At 35.4% G+C, this 21,633-nt stretch overlaps 1 protein-coding gene across 2 annotated transcripts in view; it reads left to right on the top strand.

Moving 5' to 3' along the window:
- Window positions 1–21,633, top strand: part of arap2 (ArfGAP with RhoGAP domain, ankyrin repeat and PH domain 2) — a 196,489-nt gene that overhangs the window by 110,504 nt on the left and 64,352 nt on the right. For both annotated transcript variants that reach the window (XM_056462289.1, XM_056462288.1), the window contains exons 16-17: window positions 20,153–20,297; window positions 20,742–20,844. In XM_056462289.1, coding sequence (XP_056318264.1) covers window positions 20,153–20,297; window positions 20,742–20,844 — 248 coding nt within the window. The remainder of the gene's footprint in view (window positions 1–20,152; window positions 20,298–20,741; window positions 20,845–21,633) is intronic.

Raw genomic sequence — 21,633 nt, 5'->3', positions numbered from 1 at the left:
AACAAAATACTAATTCTGACTTAAGTGGGTCCTAAAAAGAGCAGTTTATTCTAACTGTATTTAATGGAAATTTTGGTTGCACATTTTACAGTCTACATGCCCTCCTGTAATTTGGACCTAAGTAATGATAAAGCTGTGAAAAATCCAATGATTTGTCAAATTAGAGACCAGAATATCACAGCGGTGTGGGACGGGCCTCTTTCAACTTTAAGGTCTTTGCACACTGAAGTCTGAAATTTTGGCATGCGTTTTGTTCGTATTCACATGCAAAAAAAATGGTCACATAAACAAACCTTGCACACTGAGTCGGATGGGTAATAATTAATCCATTACAAATGCTAAACATTTTGGAGTCAATTCAAGCAGTGATACTTTATTCTCCACTTTTCTTCAATGTATTAAAATAAAGTGGAATAGGCTGCATATTGTGTTCATCCAATACATCCATAGAGAGGAAGGAGAGTTCAGCTTATTATCAAAGAGCTGTGCTGGATTATCCCCAAATAAAAGTTTATTTCAGGAAATCATTGCAATTTTGATACACTCTTGTGATACTTCACACATTCACATATGTAAACAAATCCTGAACAGAGATTGGCAGCATCTTTAGACATTATACTAGATGGTGGCTGCATTGACCTGTCGATGCAACGAGCCGAAAGCAAGACCATGAGGCGTCAAGCTTTCTATTATAACGTCTATGAGCAGTATGTCAAATGTATGGACACACACACACACACAAAACAGCACAGCAGCAGGGCAGATGTGCGTCAGTCACTGAATCCAGCATATAGGGGTTCTCAACTGTCCACCACATTCTGTCTTTATTTTATGCTCTGTGTTTGTCATCAAGTTAGCTGTAGCATTCTGCATTTAGCTTTTCGTTTGTACGGTGGCTCTGAACTGTCAAAACACCTCAGTGATTTTTTTTGGATGCGGAAAATAAAAAAAAATGAACCCGATTAGATTTTTTTATGCTGGACGAAAGTTTCAGAGGCAGTGTCTCAATATGATTCACACAACGTGAGGTCGAAAACTTTCTGATTCAGTGTACAATAACCTTTAGCCAATAATCAAACACCTAAAGCAGTAGTTTCCAATCTTTTTTAAATGGAAACCCTAATTTTAAAATCTAGAATCCTTAACAACCACTCATCCTCCTTAAAAATTGTGGGTAATCAGTGTTTAGGTTTAACTACAGCAAAAACTGCTAAAGTTGACTTTGATATTAGTAGTAACACTAACATTTCTAACAACTTTTTAAAAATACAGTGGTCCCTCGTTTTTCGCAGGAGTTGCATTCTAAAAATAGTCTGCGTTAGGTGAAATCCTCAAAGTAGTCCTCAAACAATTATTAATCCATCTTTAAGGGGGTTGCACACTGGATGTGGTACACATAAAACAGTTGGAAGTTATTTAAAATTAAACTATTCAGATGGTGCTCTGTGACGCGGCAGAAATATGAACAGTGTCCTGAGTCATAGCTGGGCACCGCAGACAGCTGCTGACTTGCGACACCGGTGTGTGTACCCTAATAGAAATTTATGTTTACAATTCTTAAATGCATGGCACTGCGTGGCACGGTGCATCCAGTGTGCGACCCCCTTTACGATGGTTTTTCTGCGGACTGTTACAATCTCTTTTTGCATCCTTGATGGAACTCACACTGTTAGCGATTGATGATTTATGTTAATTTGACAAGCTGAACGCATTCTGTACTGTACAGAAGACAGGGAGGAGATTGCTTGACAATGGTCTAATCGGGACACAGAACGCAATGAGCTGTAAAAAATAACATAAAATAAATAAATAAAAATAAAGATGTCAAATTGCACTTAAAAATCAGCGAAACTGCGAGGCCACGAAAGGTGAACCGCGTTATAGCGAGGGACCACTGTATACATTTTTAAAATTCTTTTTATTTTTCATTTATTTATTTTTTGCATTGCACAGTGCAAAATATGCTTTTACGTTTAATATGTGCAATAGTCAAACCCAGTCTGACATTTGAGTTGATCTGAATCAATTTATGATAAAGAACTGCAGACTGCAGAATTTACAGTCTGAAAATGTAAATTTACTTTCTGATAGGATGTAGATCTTATAGAACCACAGAAATAGAGCTGTTTCTCCTGTAACCACCATACACAAGGCACTGGTAGATGGAGGTAGGATTCATTAGAACTATCATTAAATCTTTTTTAAAAGAAAAAAAAGTCAGTTTCCTTCATCTAAACGTTCTGAATTAGTTTGTGTAATTTCACACAGAACTCAGTTTAAACTTCTTTACTTGTAACCCTCAAGCTAGTGAATTTGGTGACCCCTCATACATCTTTGGTGACCCCTATTGGCAGTCACGACCCCCAGGTTGAGAATCCCTGAACTAAAAGACCGACCCTAAAAAACAAACTGCAAAACTCTTTAGAGGTCCAAAGATGTGTTTTCCTGATTTGGAGCTCTATATAATCATTTGTTTGCTGTTCCCGTCCTGCTCTTTTATCATTTATTTATTTTGCCCACTTAAGGTGGCATTGTATAAAAGGTTGTGCATTCCTCTGTAAAAGAATTGTAATGTCACAGCCAAAAATACCTTGTATTTTCATTAAGAAAAAAACTAAAAACATGTAGACACATTAATGGTGTCGTAATAGTGGGGTCCCTGTTGAAATATTCAAAGGTGCTACTTAAACAGTACATTTAAATTTGTTTAATCAACGGGGAAATGTTGCTGGAGCCATTCCAAAAAAAAAGCACAATTTATTTATTTCTTTTTTGAAAGCTCTTACATTGAGGTTGGCTTAAAGCTTTTCACGCTAGTGGTCTAAAATGCTCTATATAAAACCTAATATCAATAATTAATGGCTTCATCCTGGGGATTTTAATAAAAACACGGTCGGCTGGATTTGAGACTGTCCAGTTGTTGCACCGACTTCACTTTTAAGTTTTAACATCATTTTTGAGTGGGCTTACATCAGGATCAGGCACTACTCACTACTAACAAAAAGGAGCCAACTGCACTCTATTTTTTTTAAAGGGATGGTTCACACAAAAATAAAAATTCTGTCATCGTTTACTCCTCCTTCATTTTTTTCCCAGACCTCTTTGACTTTCTATCCTCTGCTGAACACAAAAGAAGCTGGAAATCATTGACTTTCGTACACTGTAAAAAATATCTGTAATTAGCAGCTTCAGTATTTTGTGTTTTCCGTTTATTTATGGTTGTGGGTTGCCTCATGGAACATTAATCTTTGCTCTGTAGATGTTTAATGATCAAAATTCAACTCTACAGTTAAACAAAGTGACCTATTGACATTTTAGTAGTTTAAAGAATGTAGAGAAATAAGTCTGTAAAAAAAGTCTAACAAAAAATGTACCGCTAGTTTATTACAGGGCTTTTATACCATAATATACAACACCAATCCAGACAATATATCACTATGATCTATTAAACATGTTAATAAAAGTCACTTTTTCCAACTTTTTATGGTTAAATGTTGTCAGAAGAAAGATCAAGGTCCCACAATGGGATTCAGAAGCATAAATAAATGAGAAAAAAATAAAAACATGAATAAAAAAATACAGAAAATAGCTCATTTAAGGACATTTTTTATAGTGTGGTATTTAATTGATTTACCATTGATGTTAATGGTTACTGGTTTCCAGCTTTCTTCAAAATATCTTCTTTTGATTTCAACAGATTAAAGAAACTCATACAGGTTTGGAATCACTTTAGTGTGAGTAAATAGTGAATACATTTTTATTTTTGGGTGAACTATCTCTTTATGGATTAATATCCTAAAAATACTATTCCGTTATTTGACTTCTGAAATGATTTTGATCTGTTTTTCCTCCAATCTGATCTACTGTAATGTTGGTGAAAACTGAGATTGCATCACTGCTTTTAGTTATTTTCTAGCACCTGATTTCACAGTTAAATATTTCAATGCCTCTGTGTTTAAAAGATTCAGTGCTTTCATTTTGTTTATCTCTCTCTTCTCTTTCTGTTTGTATAACAGTGTCCTGTCTTGAGCTTTTTGTAGTGTGACTTTTTTTAATGGTTCTTTTACTTCTTTTATTCAAATTTCTTCTAAATTTCCAAGAAAATGATTTCAGGCACAGGTTCTGTTGATTTGCCATTGATTCTGAGACATTATTGGATTGCCCTAATTAAATTGGTAATCATTTTAAATGATGTTTCATTTTGTATATGGGTAGATTACTGTCTTTTGTGTTGTGGTCTATTCAAACTTGAATTAAGATGCAGTTAAATTTATTTAATTCATCAGGTAATTTTGGTTAAGTTCAGTTAATGTGGAATCAAAATAAAAAAAAAATAGTAGTTTTTCTAATTAAAATTATTTTTATTAAAATTAAAGGTGCTGTATGTTTTTGACTCTTCTAGCATAAAAATAACATAAAATGTTTGCAGATATTCAGGAAACATGCTACATGAACATTCTTGTTTATCTGAAAAACAATGCTAAAGTCAGATATTCTGCTTTGAAAATGTCCATTACGTGCCAGAACGCTGTCTTTGTTTTGGTCTTATAACCCGGCCAATGCCAGTTTAGCCAATTATATTTCAGCACCCCGGGGTCCCTTGGTGGAAAACCACATATTTCATTTATCCATTCAGAAAGGCTCTCAAAGTGTGTGTCTGTGACCGAAATGCCACCTCTGGTGGACAGTAGCAGACTCCAAAATGAGACGCAGATTCAGAGTTCCACATGAGGTGGTTATTAATTAGTAAAAAATATAAACATTACAAACAAAAACATTAGGAGAGCAGGTTACATTGTAAGCCCGTGCCTAACATGTGACTAGATTTGCAGTGATGCAGCAAATAAAGATGAAACATGACATACATTTAAATATAGCAATTCAGAAGAATGGTAAGGTTTATAATCTAATTAATTTATATTAAACCTCTTTAGCATTATTAAATGTAGATGCTGAATCACTGATATGTGTTGGCTTGCACTGAGTCACAGTTCTAAAGTTCAGTCTCAAACATTTTATTTTATTTTGAAGATCTGAGGTGAACTATCTTCTGCTGCTTTCAGTAATATGGCAATAAATGTCATGTAAAATGACATTCATACTCGCATTATTAGCATTTAACACTGAATAAAGCACATGAGGTGTACCTGAAATGATCATTGTCAGTTTTCTGTTGTTAAGCTGCAAGAAATAGAAGCTGTTTCTAATATCAATTTGAGGAGATGGTTAGAACACAAACTCCTTTTAATATGGAAAATATTCCTACTATCGCGTGCCGTTGCTTTTATTTAGAACACGATTTAAATCAGCCGTTAGGCTCAATCGTCAGGCACACTGCTGTTGGTGCGTCAACCTGGCAATCTGTGCTTGAGTGTGTTTTGAACCAGATGTGCAATACCTAGTTTAACCACTGGGTGTCAAACTTACATACTGCACCTTTAAAAGAAAGAAAAATATCAAATTTACAAATAAATGTCTTTCCATAAACATTCAATATATATATATATATATAAAAATTAATAATTAAAGTACCTATATAGTAATTTGTATTTAATTTATATGATTCATTCTAACTTTCATTTTATGGAGCGTAGTAGAAGATTTTCCAGCATGCTTTTAATTTAAAAGCTGTTTAATTAGTTTTCGGAATGGAGCCAAAAAACATGCTGTGAATCTTAAACAGAAGTTTTGGGTTATCTGTTTGTGTTGTGTTTGAGTAAATGAAAATTTCTGTTCCGTAAATTCCTCTTCCTGACATTTTACTTCAAGTTCCACATCAACATGGAATGCCACCAGTTCACTTTAGATTCGCACTCATCAACTGAAAACATTTGAATTCTAAATTATAATTTTTGAACCTCTATGTGTATGCGAATATATGTGTGTGTGCGCGCATGTGTTTTTGCAATAGTGCTTTTGTGTGTGTCTTTACTGAGCTTCCGCTGACACCCGCAGAGGAGTCGTGCTTTTAGGGGAAGAGTAGAAAACAACCACATCTGCCCCTTTATAAATGATGGAGTGGTATTCCTCCGTGTGTGTGTGTGCGCGCGTATGTGTACTTGTGAAACGCCCCATGCTCTGAAGGGGGATAATGCATCTAAAACAAGCTCCCATTGCCTGTCTCTGCTGGTAGCTGTGCGTCTCTGAGCCGGGGCAGCTTCTCAATCGAGATTCATTCATTTCTTTCATCTGGATCAATGATGCGATCCTTTCATTGCAAACAATGTCCATCCGCAAATGAAAGCAGTCCCCCGTGAGGTTTCCGCCTGTGTAAATGATAAAACAAGATTATTTTGAGACACGTCCATTGATGACTAAGCTTCTAAACTGTGCAATGCCAGGCTCCAGACGCCAAACTCGAATGAATATGAGTCTTTTTTTTTTTTTTTACCCACACATTATAAGTAAATACAACCATTTGACCTTTAGATACGCTTTCTGATACCTCTGAAGGGTTCTACGCAGTAGTCTTTTTATCCAGCACACATGAAAGCGCAGTATATTTGTTTTGGCATCCAAATTAATTGGTTTCAGAATTCACACAGCCTGCCCCTAGCAGAGCGCTTCAGCATAGTAGTAGATGCGTAGGTGCGAGTTACAGAAGTGAGACAATTGTGAAGCTTGGAATTCAGAACTTGGACTTTACATTAATTTGCCAAACAGGCTTTACAATATATCTGCGTATGAACTATTGCAATGAACTATTATCTGCACCACAGTTGCCAAGTCCACTTATAAAATGTGACTTTGGGCTTAATTTTTTGTTAGGTTGCATTAAAATATCCCAGTTCGCAGGTTGCTGTTTTATGGGCTTATTTTTTTTTATATTTAGAAAATATGACAAGCTATTTAATTTCTTAGAATGATTGGTCACTGTTTTCACTATTTGTTGCAGCTTATAAGCTCTGTGGCGTAAAGAATGTCCCCCGCTCCTCCTGTTTCTCTACTTCAATGGTAAAAACTAATGTTTTCCTCAGTCTTATGATATAATCTAAATGGTCATGATCATTCATAAACTGAAAAAAAAAAAAAACGTTTTTGTAACTTAATTTATTTCTGACACACATTTGTACTCATTTGACTCACTTTATTGGAACTTATTTTAGGCACGTGGAACAAAAGAGCAAAATAAATTTTGAAGCAATGATGTTAAATCACTTTCATTTCAATTACTTTAAAAAAAACTTGTCTGTAATACAGTTTACTCTTGTAAATCTCAATCATTTAATTTAATTACTTAAGTTTTCTGTTAATTGTTGCAGTTCAAACTACATTAATAGTGATGTGAACCCACACTGGTCTCACCGTTCGGTTCGGTTATGATTAGGGATGTCCAGATCCGATCACGTGATCAGAAATCGGGCCCGATCACGCGGTTTCATACTCGATCGAAATCGGACATTACCACCCGATCAGGACTCAAATATAAATGTGTATATAAATATTCTTGTTATTTTTTAACACATCTATAGTTATGCGGTGGCACAGAGTTAGACCTCTTTCTTGACTTCACACAGAAACAGCAACGTGTGCGATGTTTCGTCACTTTGTTTCAGAGACTCCATTGGTTAAATGCCAGCAAAGTAAAACATGGAAGCAACTTGAAGCGGAAAATGTGAATATGTCTGCGGTCTAGAGGTATTATGAAGTTGATGACGACAACATTGCCATAGCAAACTGTGAGATATGTAAACTTGGGATTGCCTGCCAGGTATTTTAAGTTGAGGTGCTATTTGTTTTATATTAGATTTTTTTATATTCACTGTTGCACTAAAGTCCAGAAGTGAAGAATTTATGTTATTTATTGCTTGATTGTTCAAGCTACTTCACTGAAGTGCTCTGTTTGTTAACAGAGTTGTTGAATGTTAAAATGAGGTAAATTAAATCAAACATAAGAAACTGATCCTGGATCTGTTTCTCCGCTCTTCTTTATTCTTTTAAATGCATTATAGAAGTAATGGATCGGGTTTCGGTATCGGTAGATACTCAAAAACTTATGACTCAGACTCGAGGGGAAAAAAAACATGATTGGGACATCCCTAGTTATGATTCATGCCATAGATCTGGTTCAATTCGATATCTTGGTGAATCACGGTGCACTGACGATGCTTTCCATACACAATTGGATATTTTACTTGGCAATTAATTTATAAATATATTATTTATAATACAGTTTTGTCCTTTAATACAAGCAGTCAGAAATATGAATTGTACCTTTAATTTTACCTGCTCAAAGAAAACACTATTTTTGAATGTATCAAAAGAAACTCAAGGACATGCACAGAACAACATGAGTATTTATAGCAAATAAACAAATGTAAATATTATCCCACTTGCTGTTTGAGCATTGTTGAGCGAGTTCTTAAATGCCTATGATTGATCACTGGTTCAACAGAAAAGGCCATTAATGGTCAGCATGGCTCTGGCGCTGTTCAAAAAAAAAAAAACAGTGACATGGACATTGATGTTAAATGGTCGTGGTAACCACAGCTGATCCATTATAGACGGCGACGCAGTGGAGAAAACTCGCTCTGCAGAAACGTTCGTGTCTGGATCCATAAGTAACGTTATTGTTGTAACAGCCGATAAGAAAGATAAAACGTTACCTCACAAAAACGCCAGCAGGTCAAAGGGGACACGGAGACTATGTGTGAGATGGAGAGAAAGTTTACAGCTTTCATTTTTTTCCTAGCTGGGTTCTAATGTACTTCCCTGTCAGTGAAAGTCTGTCCAGCAAACTCATAAGCAAACTCATTTACAAATCTACACTGTAAAAAATGCTGGTTTCTTTACAGTTGTCCCAACACAAACTGATTAAATTAACAAAATTATTTTTACAAATTTAAGTGGATTGAACATAAAACAATTAATTTCTCCCAAAAAAACCTGAGGAATTGAGCTGATTCAGCTTGTTTTAATTTTTTTTTTGAACAAGCAGCAAAACATTCAATATTTTGAGTGTAAGAAGATTAAACATAAAACACATAAACTGTCCAGATTGTGTTGTTTTAAAGGGTACCTATGGTGAAAAATCTACTTTTCAAGCTGTTTGGACAGACATAACTGTAGGTATAGTGTATAGGTGGTCATATTGGGGTGATATAAACACACCCAGTCCTTTTTTATTAAATTTAACAACATAAAGACGATGGACCAATTCGAGCGGTTTTCAGACCGACCGCAACTTTATGTAGGAGTGCGGTTCCCCCGCCCACCGAATTGATTGACAGCTGCGTAGTAACATGTCCCGGTAGTCACATGTATAATCATATCAACAGGAGAAGATAAGCGCAAAGCAACCGGGAATAAAAGGTCTGTTCAGTTCGCTAGGATCATTATTCATCATTAAATGTGATCAAGAGTGAGTTTCACAAGTTTAACATGTTTTAAAACAGTGCATGTGTGTAATGAATACAGCAAAATACTTCATCAGCACAGCCACGTCAGAAGAAATAGGAGGAGGAGGAAATTAAGGCACGCTGAAAGGCACGTAGAAACGGTGGGTGGGGAGGACTAGCCTTAAAGGTGCAGTACAACAAAACCAATGCTAATAGGTGTAAAATAGAAACTTATAAAAGGTATAATAAAAAAATCTAATGGATGTTTTGTGCTGAAACTTTACAAACACTTTCTGGAGACACAAAAGACTTCTGAAATCTAAAAAAAGGGGTAACCTAGGTGCCCTTTAACTCATTTTACACAAGCAGTTTGAACAAGCATCAAAAACGTCTTAGTATGCATTTAAAAAAAAAAAAAAAAGATTTTGTTGCTTGTTCAAACTACTTATAAAATGTCCTAAAACAACACAATTTCTGAGATTTTTTTGGAACAACTAAGTTGTTTTATGTTCAATCCACTTAAATTTGTTAGTTTAACTTAATTTGTGTTGGGACAACATTAGTAAATTGAGTGGAACCATGTATTTCTATAGTGTAGATGTAAATATGAGAGTAAATTATTTATTCTGAATTATTTTGTAATAAATTAATGTTTTTTTTTGTTTGTTTTGTTTATAATTTAGTGTTATTATAAATATTTGACTAAGTAATACAGTTCCCCCTTCTATTGTTTTTCTCCTTTTTTCATCTTCATCTCCATTCAATCCTATATCGCCATTGTACTCAGCTGATTGGATATGTGTGGATAGTGTCTTCTGCTTTGTGGTAATTCGATTTTTTTTCTTGTAAAAATAATATCCATTTTTCTCTTTTCAAACTTAAAATGCTTTCACTTGATTTGTTACTGGCTAATGTGTTTTAACACTATGTTTAGCTTTTGCAATAGGTATATCAAACCAGTAGTATTAAATTAAACTGCTAGTATTTTCCACACAGCATACAGTTCAGCTCCACATTTCTGTGTCAAATTGAGCTCTCTGCTTATGTAAATGAAAAGTTTGGGCTTCATTCCAGATACAAGTAGTTGAAAAAAATGCCCTGTTCAGTACTGACCCTGATGCTTGAGATCCTGGGTAATAATAGTAAATTATATATAATTATATACAATAACCTTTAAAACAAACTTGAATCCTGGCTATAACCCTATAGTAAATACATGTTGTCAATTAATACTGCTGAAATAACATGTAACCTCTTAATATACTGTATAGGTAATAGTAGTTTCTTGCGCACAGACAACACAAAACAAAACATAAGTGGACTGTAATTATAATGGCAAGTGACCTTAATGTGAAGTCATCTTTATTTCTGTCTGCTTATTTTCATATGGATTGTGTCAAAGATGCTTTACATAGATGAATTGAGTTTGCATAGTTCAGTTGACCAGTACAGCTAATTTAATAACTTTGTTAAAATAAAACCTGTATAGTACCCTGCCTTTTCTTAAATCTCTGTATGTCTCTTTTTACAATTGCTGATTTATTACAATTATAAAATAATATTTCTACCTTGAATGGCCACAGTGGTCAAATTGACCGCATGCATTTCAGTGTGTTACTTTTTCTTGTGCTTTTGAATATTTGGCCTCTGTTGCCTAGCAAATCTGCTTACAAAAACAAAACTTTCTGATAACAAAACATAACTTTACTGCAGGCATGTGTTATGTGTGACGTTCACTCCTACCCGTAGTTATTACTTTTAATTGATCTTGTTTGCTTCCTCCCTTTTCAGTTTTATTTTGGTTGATTTTAGTGACGTCAGGCTTTTAAAACAGAAGCAAGTGGACTTCAGTCTCTTGCTCATTCCTCCATGCCACCACATTTTCTGATATCTTTAATGTTGTGTTCTCTTTTATATTTTCCTATTGACCTTAGTTTCGAGTGGGGAATCCTTAACTTGCTTTAGGTTTATTTGGTTGTTATTGAGGGCGATGTGGTGGCGCAGTAGGTAGTGCTGTCGCCTCACAGCAAGAAGGTCGCTGGTTCGAGCTTCGGCTGGGTCAGTCTAAAGACATTGTATAGTTGACAAGTCTAAAGACATTGTATAGGTGAATGCGGTAAACTAAAACTTGAATGATTGTGTATAGGTGTTTCCCTATGATGGGTTGTAGCTGGAAGGGCGTCTGCTGCATAAAACGTGTTGGATAAGTTGGTGGTTCAGTCTGCTGTGGCAACCCTAGATAAAAAAGGGACTAAGCCAAAAAGGAAATGAATGAATGGTTGTTATTTTATTATGTTGTTGGGCTCCCTTTTGTTGTTTTGGATTGTTTTACTGATTTAGTTATGTTCATAAATAAATAAGTTGGAGCACTTTGGCCGTTTTTTAATTATGTTACGTTGTCTGAGTTTTGTTTAAGTTGGGACATATCTTGCAAATGTTCATAAACATATTTTTTGCTTGACTGAAAAAAATGTTTGCTCTCTCGCTTGCTGGATAAAGTGAGGTACGCACCTTTGGTATGTTGTCTAGGAACCTTTTTACAATTATGAACTATATATTAAAAAAAGTTATGTTCTAAAATCTTAATAGAAACATTGAATTAAATTTGATCGAATGATCAGAATGACTGTTGTGCTCACTCTACAGGGTTACCTACATGTCATGGAATTTTTTGGAATATCCTGTACTAGACATAGGCTGGTATAAGATTCTAACGGTATGATTGGATAAAAATATCACATATTGTGATTTCTGTGATTCTTTTTATATATCTGGGTAAAAAAAAACAATAAGCTTTTTCCGCTTTGAACACAATAGCTGCATCCGAAGTCGCATACTTCCATACTATATAGTATGCTAAAAATCATATGCAAGCAGAGTAGTGTGTCTGAATTCATAGAATTCGAAAAACAGTATGTGAGAACTACCAAGATGACCTACACCTCCAACGAGATTCTGAAGTGTGCATCAGATGGACACTACGATATTCCATGATACACCACAAGAGCGTTCATGAATGGGAGTGAAGCGGGTGTGTCACATGATGATGACAAAATGGCACCCGTAGTATGTTTGAGCTCCATTCATATTACTCTCATTCAGACTGTATAGAACATACTTTTCTATAGGTTGAGTAATAAATTCTAATTCAAATGCACTGAGTACCTACTGAGAAGTAGGTGATTTCGGACTTAGCCAATTTATTTTATTTCGAGAAACATTTTAAATATATATTTTGGAGCAGTAAACATGTCAGGCTAAATAATTCAAATGACTCTTTGACTTCTGCTGTTCATTAGTTTCTAAATTACTGATTTCTTTACAATTTAAAATGGTATCTTTGGAGATATTTTCTGCTGGAGATACTGTTGTCCTAAAAAACAAAACAAAAAACATTTAAACATTTTTAACAAATATCATAGGAATGGTATAACAGAAAATTTTCGCGGTTTTAAAACCTTGATTTTCCAAGCCGCGGTATACCTTGAAAATAGTTATCGTCCCATGCGTATCCTGGACTTTTAAAGGGTCTTTTTCAGAGATTGAACATGAGGGAATTATGTACATTTATTTTGTCCAAGTGATGAAATACCCGAGATTTTTGTTTGTAGCTTAAAATTTGAGTTTCCATTCGTCAAATTTCTTTTCCATATATTTAGTCGCATTGTTTCATGCCTGTAGGTAAGGTTAGTCTATTTTTCAGCTCTGTTTTATTTGTTTAACGCTCATCAACTGGCAGTCACTGAAGTCGAATACAGTCAAATACTGTACCTGTTAATTAAATGCCAGGATAACAAACATTTTAGGAGCAGTAAGAAACAAGTACCTCTAATTTTTTCCAAAACCTGAGGGTTAATTTATCCATTGTTCTCATAGTGGCTTTTTAAGTCCAAAAAAATAAAATAAAATAATCAAGCTTAAACAATTTTATATCATGCAACACCTCTTTGTCCATTCATTATTTGTCATGGAAATTCCTCGTTATTGTCAGTGAAAGTCAGGGAATTTGATATTTGGCTTAAAGTGGGAACCCTAATTATAGTAATTAGAGAATTCTGGTAGTTCCAGAGTTAATACAGATCTCACTGTTGAATGACAATCCACTGAAGAGCAGCTCCACTGACCCTAACCCAACAAAGCCAGAGGCAACAGGGGCAAGTATCTAAAACTTTGTCAATCTACAGAAATGTAGAACAAATCTTGGGAGAAAGCAGGCTTAGGTGGAGAGCAGTTCTCCTCTAGGGAAACAGAAAAGAGGCAAAGTTGGAGTCTGAAAGATGTCAGTGGCCTTGAAAATGATGAGTATCTGTTTGAGGTGAATGTCCAAGAGTAGCTGATGGGATCTGTGTAGTAACTCGTTTGCAAGTTTTTTCATTAGGTGACCAGTTAATTTGAATATTATGTTTGTGTTGGTAATCTTTAATCAGAGTCCATTTGCGTCCATGTTTGGAGTGGCGCATCTTAGTGCACCTAGAGCCAAGCCTCCCTATAAGCAAACTAAGCAACACACTAGTGGTCTGAGACGTTTGCTTGCTGAAAACACTTTTATTTGCATTGTACGAATTATCTTCATTGACAGTGCTTTAGCACACACACACACGCACGCACGCACGCACGCACGCACGCACGCACGCACGCACGCACGCACGCACGCACACACACACACACACACACACATATATATATATATATATATATATATATATATATATATATATATATATATATATATATATATATATATATATATATATATATATATACATACATATATACATACATACACACACATAAATATGTATACACACACAAATATATATATATATATATATATATATATATATATATATATATATATATATATATATATATACATACATTTTTTCAACTCTAAACATAAGTTTTAATAACTCCTTTCTAATAACTAGACAGTTCTATACAGCTTAAAGTGAAATTTAAAGGCTTAACAAGGTTAAGCAAGTTATTGTATAACAATGTTTTTTTTCTGTAGACTATCAAAAAAAAATAGCTTAAAGGGGCTAATAATTTTGCTTTTATTCTAGCCGAAACAAAACAAATAAGACTTTCTCCTGAAGAAAAAATATTATCAGACATACTGTGAAAATTTCCTTGCTCTGTTAAACATCATTTGTGAAATATTTAAAAAGAAGAAAAAAAATCAAAGTTCAACTGCATGTGTATATGTATTTTTTATGTTTTCTTTATTTCACAATAAAGAAACAAATATATGTATAAAATAATAATTATTTTAGAAACGTTGAAAGGTGAAGATCATATGATCAACAGGAAGCTCGCAGCATCCCATTTCTCATACTGTATGTGTTCTGTGTTCGCACGTCCGCATGTCCGCGTTCATTCTTACAAGGTAACCTGCAAGAACAACCGGTCACCACATGAATGTGAATCCGTGCAGACACAGCCATGGCCTTTTGCTTTATTGCCTGTCCGAGACCGCGAACATAAAACAAATATATTTTCAGGCGCAGAAAAACAGGAGCAGAAAATGGTGATGATGATGAGAAGAGGCAAGCACAAGATAATTTTTAGAGTAAGCATAATGTTAAATGCATAATCTAATAATTCATTTATTGAAAATAGGCAATTACAGACTAATAAACTTCATCTAAAATCTTTGATCTCTGCCCGGTTTTACAGATGAAGCTTAAACTTAGTCTAAAATGCATTTTACTGAAATGTCTTTCATCTGCACATTTTTTCTCAGACTTGTTTAAAAGAGTCTTAATTGATTAAATGCTACACTGTACACCCAAAGAGTTAAGGTAACTCAACCCATTTGAGGAAACAAACCATTTAAGTTTTAAAACTAATCCTAATGAGTACTGTGTACTTAATCCATTTGAGTAAATGGAGCAATTTGAGCACAGTAAAACCCAATAAATGAAGAGAACTCAAACCAACTGAGTACTGTAAAACCCAATAAGTTAAGGTAACTCAATCTGTTTGAGGAAACCGATTGCTACAAACCATTCGAGTTAAAAAACTAATCTATATGAGCACTGTGAACTTACTCCATTTAAGTTGAAGTAATAAGGTATTTAATTAACTCATTACCTTCAACACTGAGCTCAAAACTCATTTTAAATGAGTAGAATTAACTTTCAGTCAATTTTGAGTTAACTTCACTCATTTCATTTGATAAAGTTGACTGTTGGGTTTACAGTGTAGTTTTAATATAAATATCTGAATAATAAAGCTCTGAAATTTGCATCTTAAAAATCTAGACACCAATTAGAAAATAAGTCAAAGGAAGAAACAAGGAAGGACACTGAAGGAATCAAAAAGTATGTGTTTATTTTTGCTTATTGATTTTTGTTATTTAGGGCTCAATCTTTACATTTTATAGTGTCATTTGTAGTTTTTTTTTTTTTTTTTTTTTTGCTTTTTTTAAGCTTAGTTTATATTATATTATATTATATTATATTATAAGTTATATATTTAAAAAATGAATCTAGAATCTTTTATAGAATCTTTAATCTGTTTACTAAATTAATAGAATATGTTTTAAACACTCTAACGGCCCATTCACACAGGGCGTCATCGCTTCCTACCTTCACTTTGAATAGGTGACGTCAAGCGTTGCTAAGCAGAATTGTGGGTCTATTGGCGCTGCTTTAACGGGGTTGCTCACTGCAGAAGTTGTGAATTTCTCAATTTTTCAAGCACCAACGGAAGCATCAGCCAATCAGATCACTGTATGCAAATACCCCTGCTCAGACAGTAGCGTATTGCTGACTAATTTCATTAGCTGACTCTACTATGACGATCGTGTCAGCCCCAACTTCAGACTTCAGACACGCCCTCTATCAAGCCCCGTGTAAATTGGGCGTGAGGATGCAAAGTAGGAATCACTGGTCCAATTATTAAAGATTGTTTCATTATTCATTTATGATGCTGGTTAGTTGACAAAAATAGTGCCGTTTTAAAACATCCGAACTATTCAAACAGTTATTAAGTAGAAGAAATGTGTCAAATCTTTAAGCTTTACTTTTCTGCTTTATTGATTGTATTTAATAAGCAAGAAAACCATTGTGGGCTGGTATACAATGACAATAATCCACTAATCAGAGCAAAGTAGGACCCCAGAATTATTCTTCTTAGGGCCCCTGAATGTTCAGGGCTGGCCTTGCATGCACCTCTTACCATTTCAATGTGGTGATGTTATTGGCCCATAAACATTTCCCGCTTGTTATCAAACTATTTTATGACTGTAAAAAGAGGCAATTCAATAATAACTTAATGTTGAAACAGCTCTTATAACATTATTTATTAATATGTGGCACTTTTTAGATTCTCGGAAGCTATCGAAATTAGAAATGTAAAACAGGAAATATGCTGGGACCATTGCTTTTGTTTACATCCCTCAAAATGGTCTATAGAATGTCTACTGTAAATGTACACATCCAAGCACATCCAGCCTGTTTTCCCATATAACCTTGCTGACCACAGGTAAAGACGTCTGCAGCCTATAGGTGTAAATAAAACTTAAGCTGGACGTAACATAAATAATGCAGATATTTGCACACTGTTCAGGGATCCTCCAGCCTCCTTGAGATTCAAGCACATGTTAGATGTGCACGGAGTATCTAAATGTGCAGGTTTGCTCATGAAAAGCCTTTCAAGCTTCCTTTTTTTTACAGTTTTGAATTTTAAGAGGCTTGACCCAAGCAAACCCATCTAAAGCTCGCATTGAGAGATTTCTGTGAAATGTTATAAATGGCTTCAGTTCACATAAAGACATTGATGAAGTTGAAGCAGACAAAGACCCTTGGCCCACACGCAGCACAGATTCAGATATAATGACAAATGAAAAGGACACCTCTCTCCATGCTTCTCCGAGTAGCGCCGGTTCATAGATTATATATCCATACCCTTGTAAACAAGAAAATGAAAAGACAGTGACGAGAGGTTTTTTGCGCACTTATTATGGTGGCATTTGAGCTGGAGAGGTTCAGACAGATGAGGTGAAGAGGTTCGAGGGAAATAAATACCAGCAATTTATTGTATTAGGCCACACTCGATACTGAGAGACGACTGGTTGTTGATAGTAAATGCCAGCTGTCTGTGTGCATGTGTATGAACACACCACTTTAGTTTATTGTGGTACTCCTGAGCGGTCACCAAATACCATTTCTGTCAGCTGATGTTTCTCATTGATTCTCGTTTTTTGTTTCATACTGTCACTTTAAAAGTTTAATATCGCACCAGTCGTCACATAGATAACCCCTTCTCGCCCATTATACAGCGTCTCTTAACTGTCATGCTGACATTGCCGACAGAACAGTTTGTTCTTCCACAAAACCCACCTAACTGGATTAATGAGGTGCAAGAATTGTAGATGAATAAGGTGAAGCGCTGTCGGGAACAAAACTTTGTGTCACTGTAAGTTGAGAGTTAAGAGTTAAGATCCATGGCTCTGTTTAATAGCGCCGCAATCCTTTCAGCTCAGAAAGAGACCATCAGCTTTTTCATAAGACAAATGATGGCAGTTGGATTACAAGTGTATGAAAATGACTCCTAATATTTTAGAGTGTGCTGAACAAATCTCCGCAGTATTACTTAACTAACGTAATAGTTGGAAAAAGAGTGTAAGATCTCCATTAAATATTTATGATGAGCGGAAGCCCTCAGACTGGGGAGAATCTCTTAGATTTGAGCACTTAGAGGATTTTCAGTGATCTGATAGCACATTTGATACCCTATTACAGCCTTAACATGCCTTAATGTATCTTTTATATATTAAACTGCGCTTGTGATGTGAGGCGGGCGGACATTAATGCTTTTGTTGAATCTTTAAATACCTGTTTAAGGACGTCTGCGCGCTCATGAAATGAAATATCAGTGTTTGTGATGTTTCTCATATTTTAATGTTGGTTTTATTTCATTAGATTCCTTTTTAAGTGCGTGCTTTGGGACGAAACTGTTTCTTGTGGGTTTGGTTTTTATTAAAATGGTCTCTTCAGATTTACTTGAGCAGAGCTTTGCTCAATGCTGAAAAAAGCTCAAATAAAATCATTTAATAATGGATATGAGGCAGATGCTGGATGTACAGTGCAAAGGAAGTGTGCTGTGATGGTAACATCATCTTCTCAAATTGAGTATTTGGAACGTTTCAGCGGTCCAAAAAGTTACCAAATATGCTTTATTTTGATGTTTTGTCATTTTAAGCAACTCTTGTGCATTGGTCAATGTGCTACCCTTTCGTTATGTTTGGGATAAAAAGCATCCACTAAATTAAACTGCTGTAAAATGCACAAATCTGTTAATCAACCTCAGTCCTGATCAAAACTACTAAAATTACAGGAATTTAACACTTTAATTGACAAATTCATAAATGATGTCCCTGATTTGGGGGGAAAAAACACATACAATGACCTATTTTCAATATAAAGTATTTGTGAACTGTATTATTTAAAACCTTTTATCACAGTGTTGGACATGTGAAGGATTAGTAACAACATTGGCTTTGATGCATTGTTAGATTTAAATTGTTTCTCCCTAATTCACCACTGGTGACTGTTTTTGCCCCATTGACTTCCATTATAACCACAGTTGTTTTATGCATTTTAACTCATGCACCGAGTCAGAGGTCAGCCAAAATGTCAAGAACGTATTTTCAGCAAATTGAAATGCAAAATACACACAACTGGAAATACTTGTTGAAATGTATACAAACCCTAATTTTGCTGAAGAAATGCACCAATTTAATGGTGTTGAGAACTGTTCTCTCCTGAAGAGGATGCAAGAAGCCTGAATTCAGAGTTCTACTCCATCAGCTGAGTTGAAGTAACGTTTCGGAGGGAGATGGAGCTCTCTCAGTTGATTTAGTGGCTGGATGAAATCTATGCTGGAAACATAACCCGAAATATCCATTTTGTATTTTTGGTTGTTTGTTCCCTATTGTTTTATTTTTTTTTGTTGGTTGTGTTGTAAATCCTGTGCACATTGTGTATATACACGGTGAGAAGCAGTAGGAGTTGAATGCCACACTTTTCTTTTGTGAATATTTTTTCTTGTTTTTTTAAGGATTGTATTTTTGTTTATATATATATATTGTATAGATGGTTCAGGCTGGTGATGGTGGTGTAATTGTGTAGGGGATATTTTCTTGGCACACTTTTGGTCCATTAGTACCAATTGAGCATCATGTCAATGCCACAGCCTACCTGAGTATTGTTGCTGACCATGTCCATCCCTTTATGACCACTGTGTACCCATCGTCTGATGGCTATTTCCAGCAGGATAACACGCTGTGTCATAAAGCGCAAATCATCTCAGACTGGTTTCTTGAACATGACAATAAGTTCACTGTACTCATTTGGCCACCACAGTCACCAGATTTCAATCCAATAGAGCATCTTTGGGATGTGGTGGAACGAGAGATTCTCATCTTGGATGTGCAGCTGACAAATCTGCAGAAACTATGTGATGCTATCATGTCAATATAGACTAAAATCTCTGAGGAATATTTCCAGTACCTTGTTGAATCTATGTCACGAAGGATTAAAGCAATTCTGAAGGCAAAAGGGGTTCCAACCCGGTACTAGTAAAGTGTAACTATTAAAGTGGCCAGTGAGTGTTTGTTACTTTCTTGACCCCCTAGACCAGGGTCATAACATATGTATATTATACATATTGTGTCAAAAGAAGCTTAGGTTTACATTTTTTAATCTACTGAAAAATGTCCCAAATACAGTATGAACAAAAGCAGCAAATACCACTAAGCATGTTGGATAATATGCCATTGAATCTGTATATGTGCATGTGTGTTTCAGATATGGTTCGCCGTTGGTGTACATTGGAAGGTGGATTTCTTAGTTACTATGACAACGAGAAGATCGCCACACCCACTGGCCGGGTTGACATTAGTGACGTGGTGAGCCTGGCTATCAACAACAACCAGACCATCACCGAAACGGGGTGCGCATTTACTTCCTGTCTGTTTCTCTCACACCCTCTTTTTAATGAACGTTTTCGCTTGAGCACCTTCTGTGGGTTAGAGGATACAGAAAGAGTTTCAGATGTAAGTTTCTACTCACTAACAAATACAAAGAAACGAGAGCAAACTGACATGTAGAGCGACCTCTAACCCGATTAGCGCGACTGTTGGGGAAATCTCTCGCTACCTTAACAAAAATATCCCGTCCACAAAAAATGTGGGCCACGAGTCAGAGCTGTTAAAGCCATTAAGAGAATGACCTTTCCCCCTGGATTAATCTCCTGCGTTCAGCTGTTTATTGTAAGAGCAAAAGACTAACAGAGATTAATCACCATCCTTTCTGTTGCACAGCTGTGAGCATGTGTGTGTTTCAGTCATTGTGTGTGTGTGTGTGTGTTAATTGTACTGTTTCACACCTCCCTCAGGCCGGTGTTCACCTTTGAGTTGTACCTGCGCTCTCAAAGAGTGCTGGTGTTTGGAGTGGAGACCTCGGACACACACCAAGATTGGACGAACGCCATAGCCAAGGTCACACACATAGACCCGCACACACATACATTTGTTTTTGTAAATTGTGGGGACATTTCATAAATTTCCATTGTTTTTGATACTGTAAAAACTGTATTTGCTATCGCTATATCCCAAGTCTGTCCCTAAATACCTCCAACCCTCACAGGAAACTGTGTGCAGTTTTACTTTCTGAAAAAACTCATCTTGTATTATTTATAAGCCTTTTAGGATTTATGAGGACTATCCATAGGTGTAATTTATTTTATTCTGTAAAAAAGCTTATTATAGATGGGGCCATTAAAAATGCACATCTTTTACCGCATGCTGTCAATCTCTTCTTGGAATTGAAATAAATGTGTTGTGCTTCACAGAACATTCAGCATCGGACGACATGTATACATCAAGGTTATCTACAGTACTATAATTATTCTGTTGCTCCAAAACTTAAACCTTGTTTTAAAATATACAGGTTTACATTTTTACCATTATTTTGATCATATATTTATATTATATTTAAGATAGACAAACTTTAAGATATAAATACTTTATATGTAACAGGATAACTTTAATCTTGTCTCTTTAAAACTTAATTCAAAACTTACTATTATGAATCAAAAATGAAAGTTACAGCGCACTGAGTCGACAGATTGAGAGTTGTGGCAGGCTGCCGTTAACTTGCGTCTGCTACAGAGTCTGTGAATCTGTGACTTATCTCTGTGCTTCTCAGCATACAGTACTGTGCTGGTACTGCATACAGTACTGGCCCTACTTCACCCTCACGCTTAAACCCAACCCTAACACGAAACT

Source organism: Danio aesculapii, chromosome 7, assembly GCF_903798145.1.
Source record: "Danio aesculapii chromosome 7, fDanAes4.1, whole genome shotgun sequence".
Classification (NCBI taxonomy): Eukaryota; Metazoa; Chordata; class Actinopteri; order Cypriniformes; family Danionidae; genus Danio; species Danio aesculapii.
The sequence above is the reverse complement of the archived record's forward strand: the minus strand, read 5'-3'. Positions and strand labels throughout refer to the sequence as shown.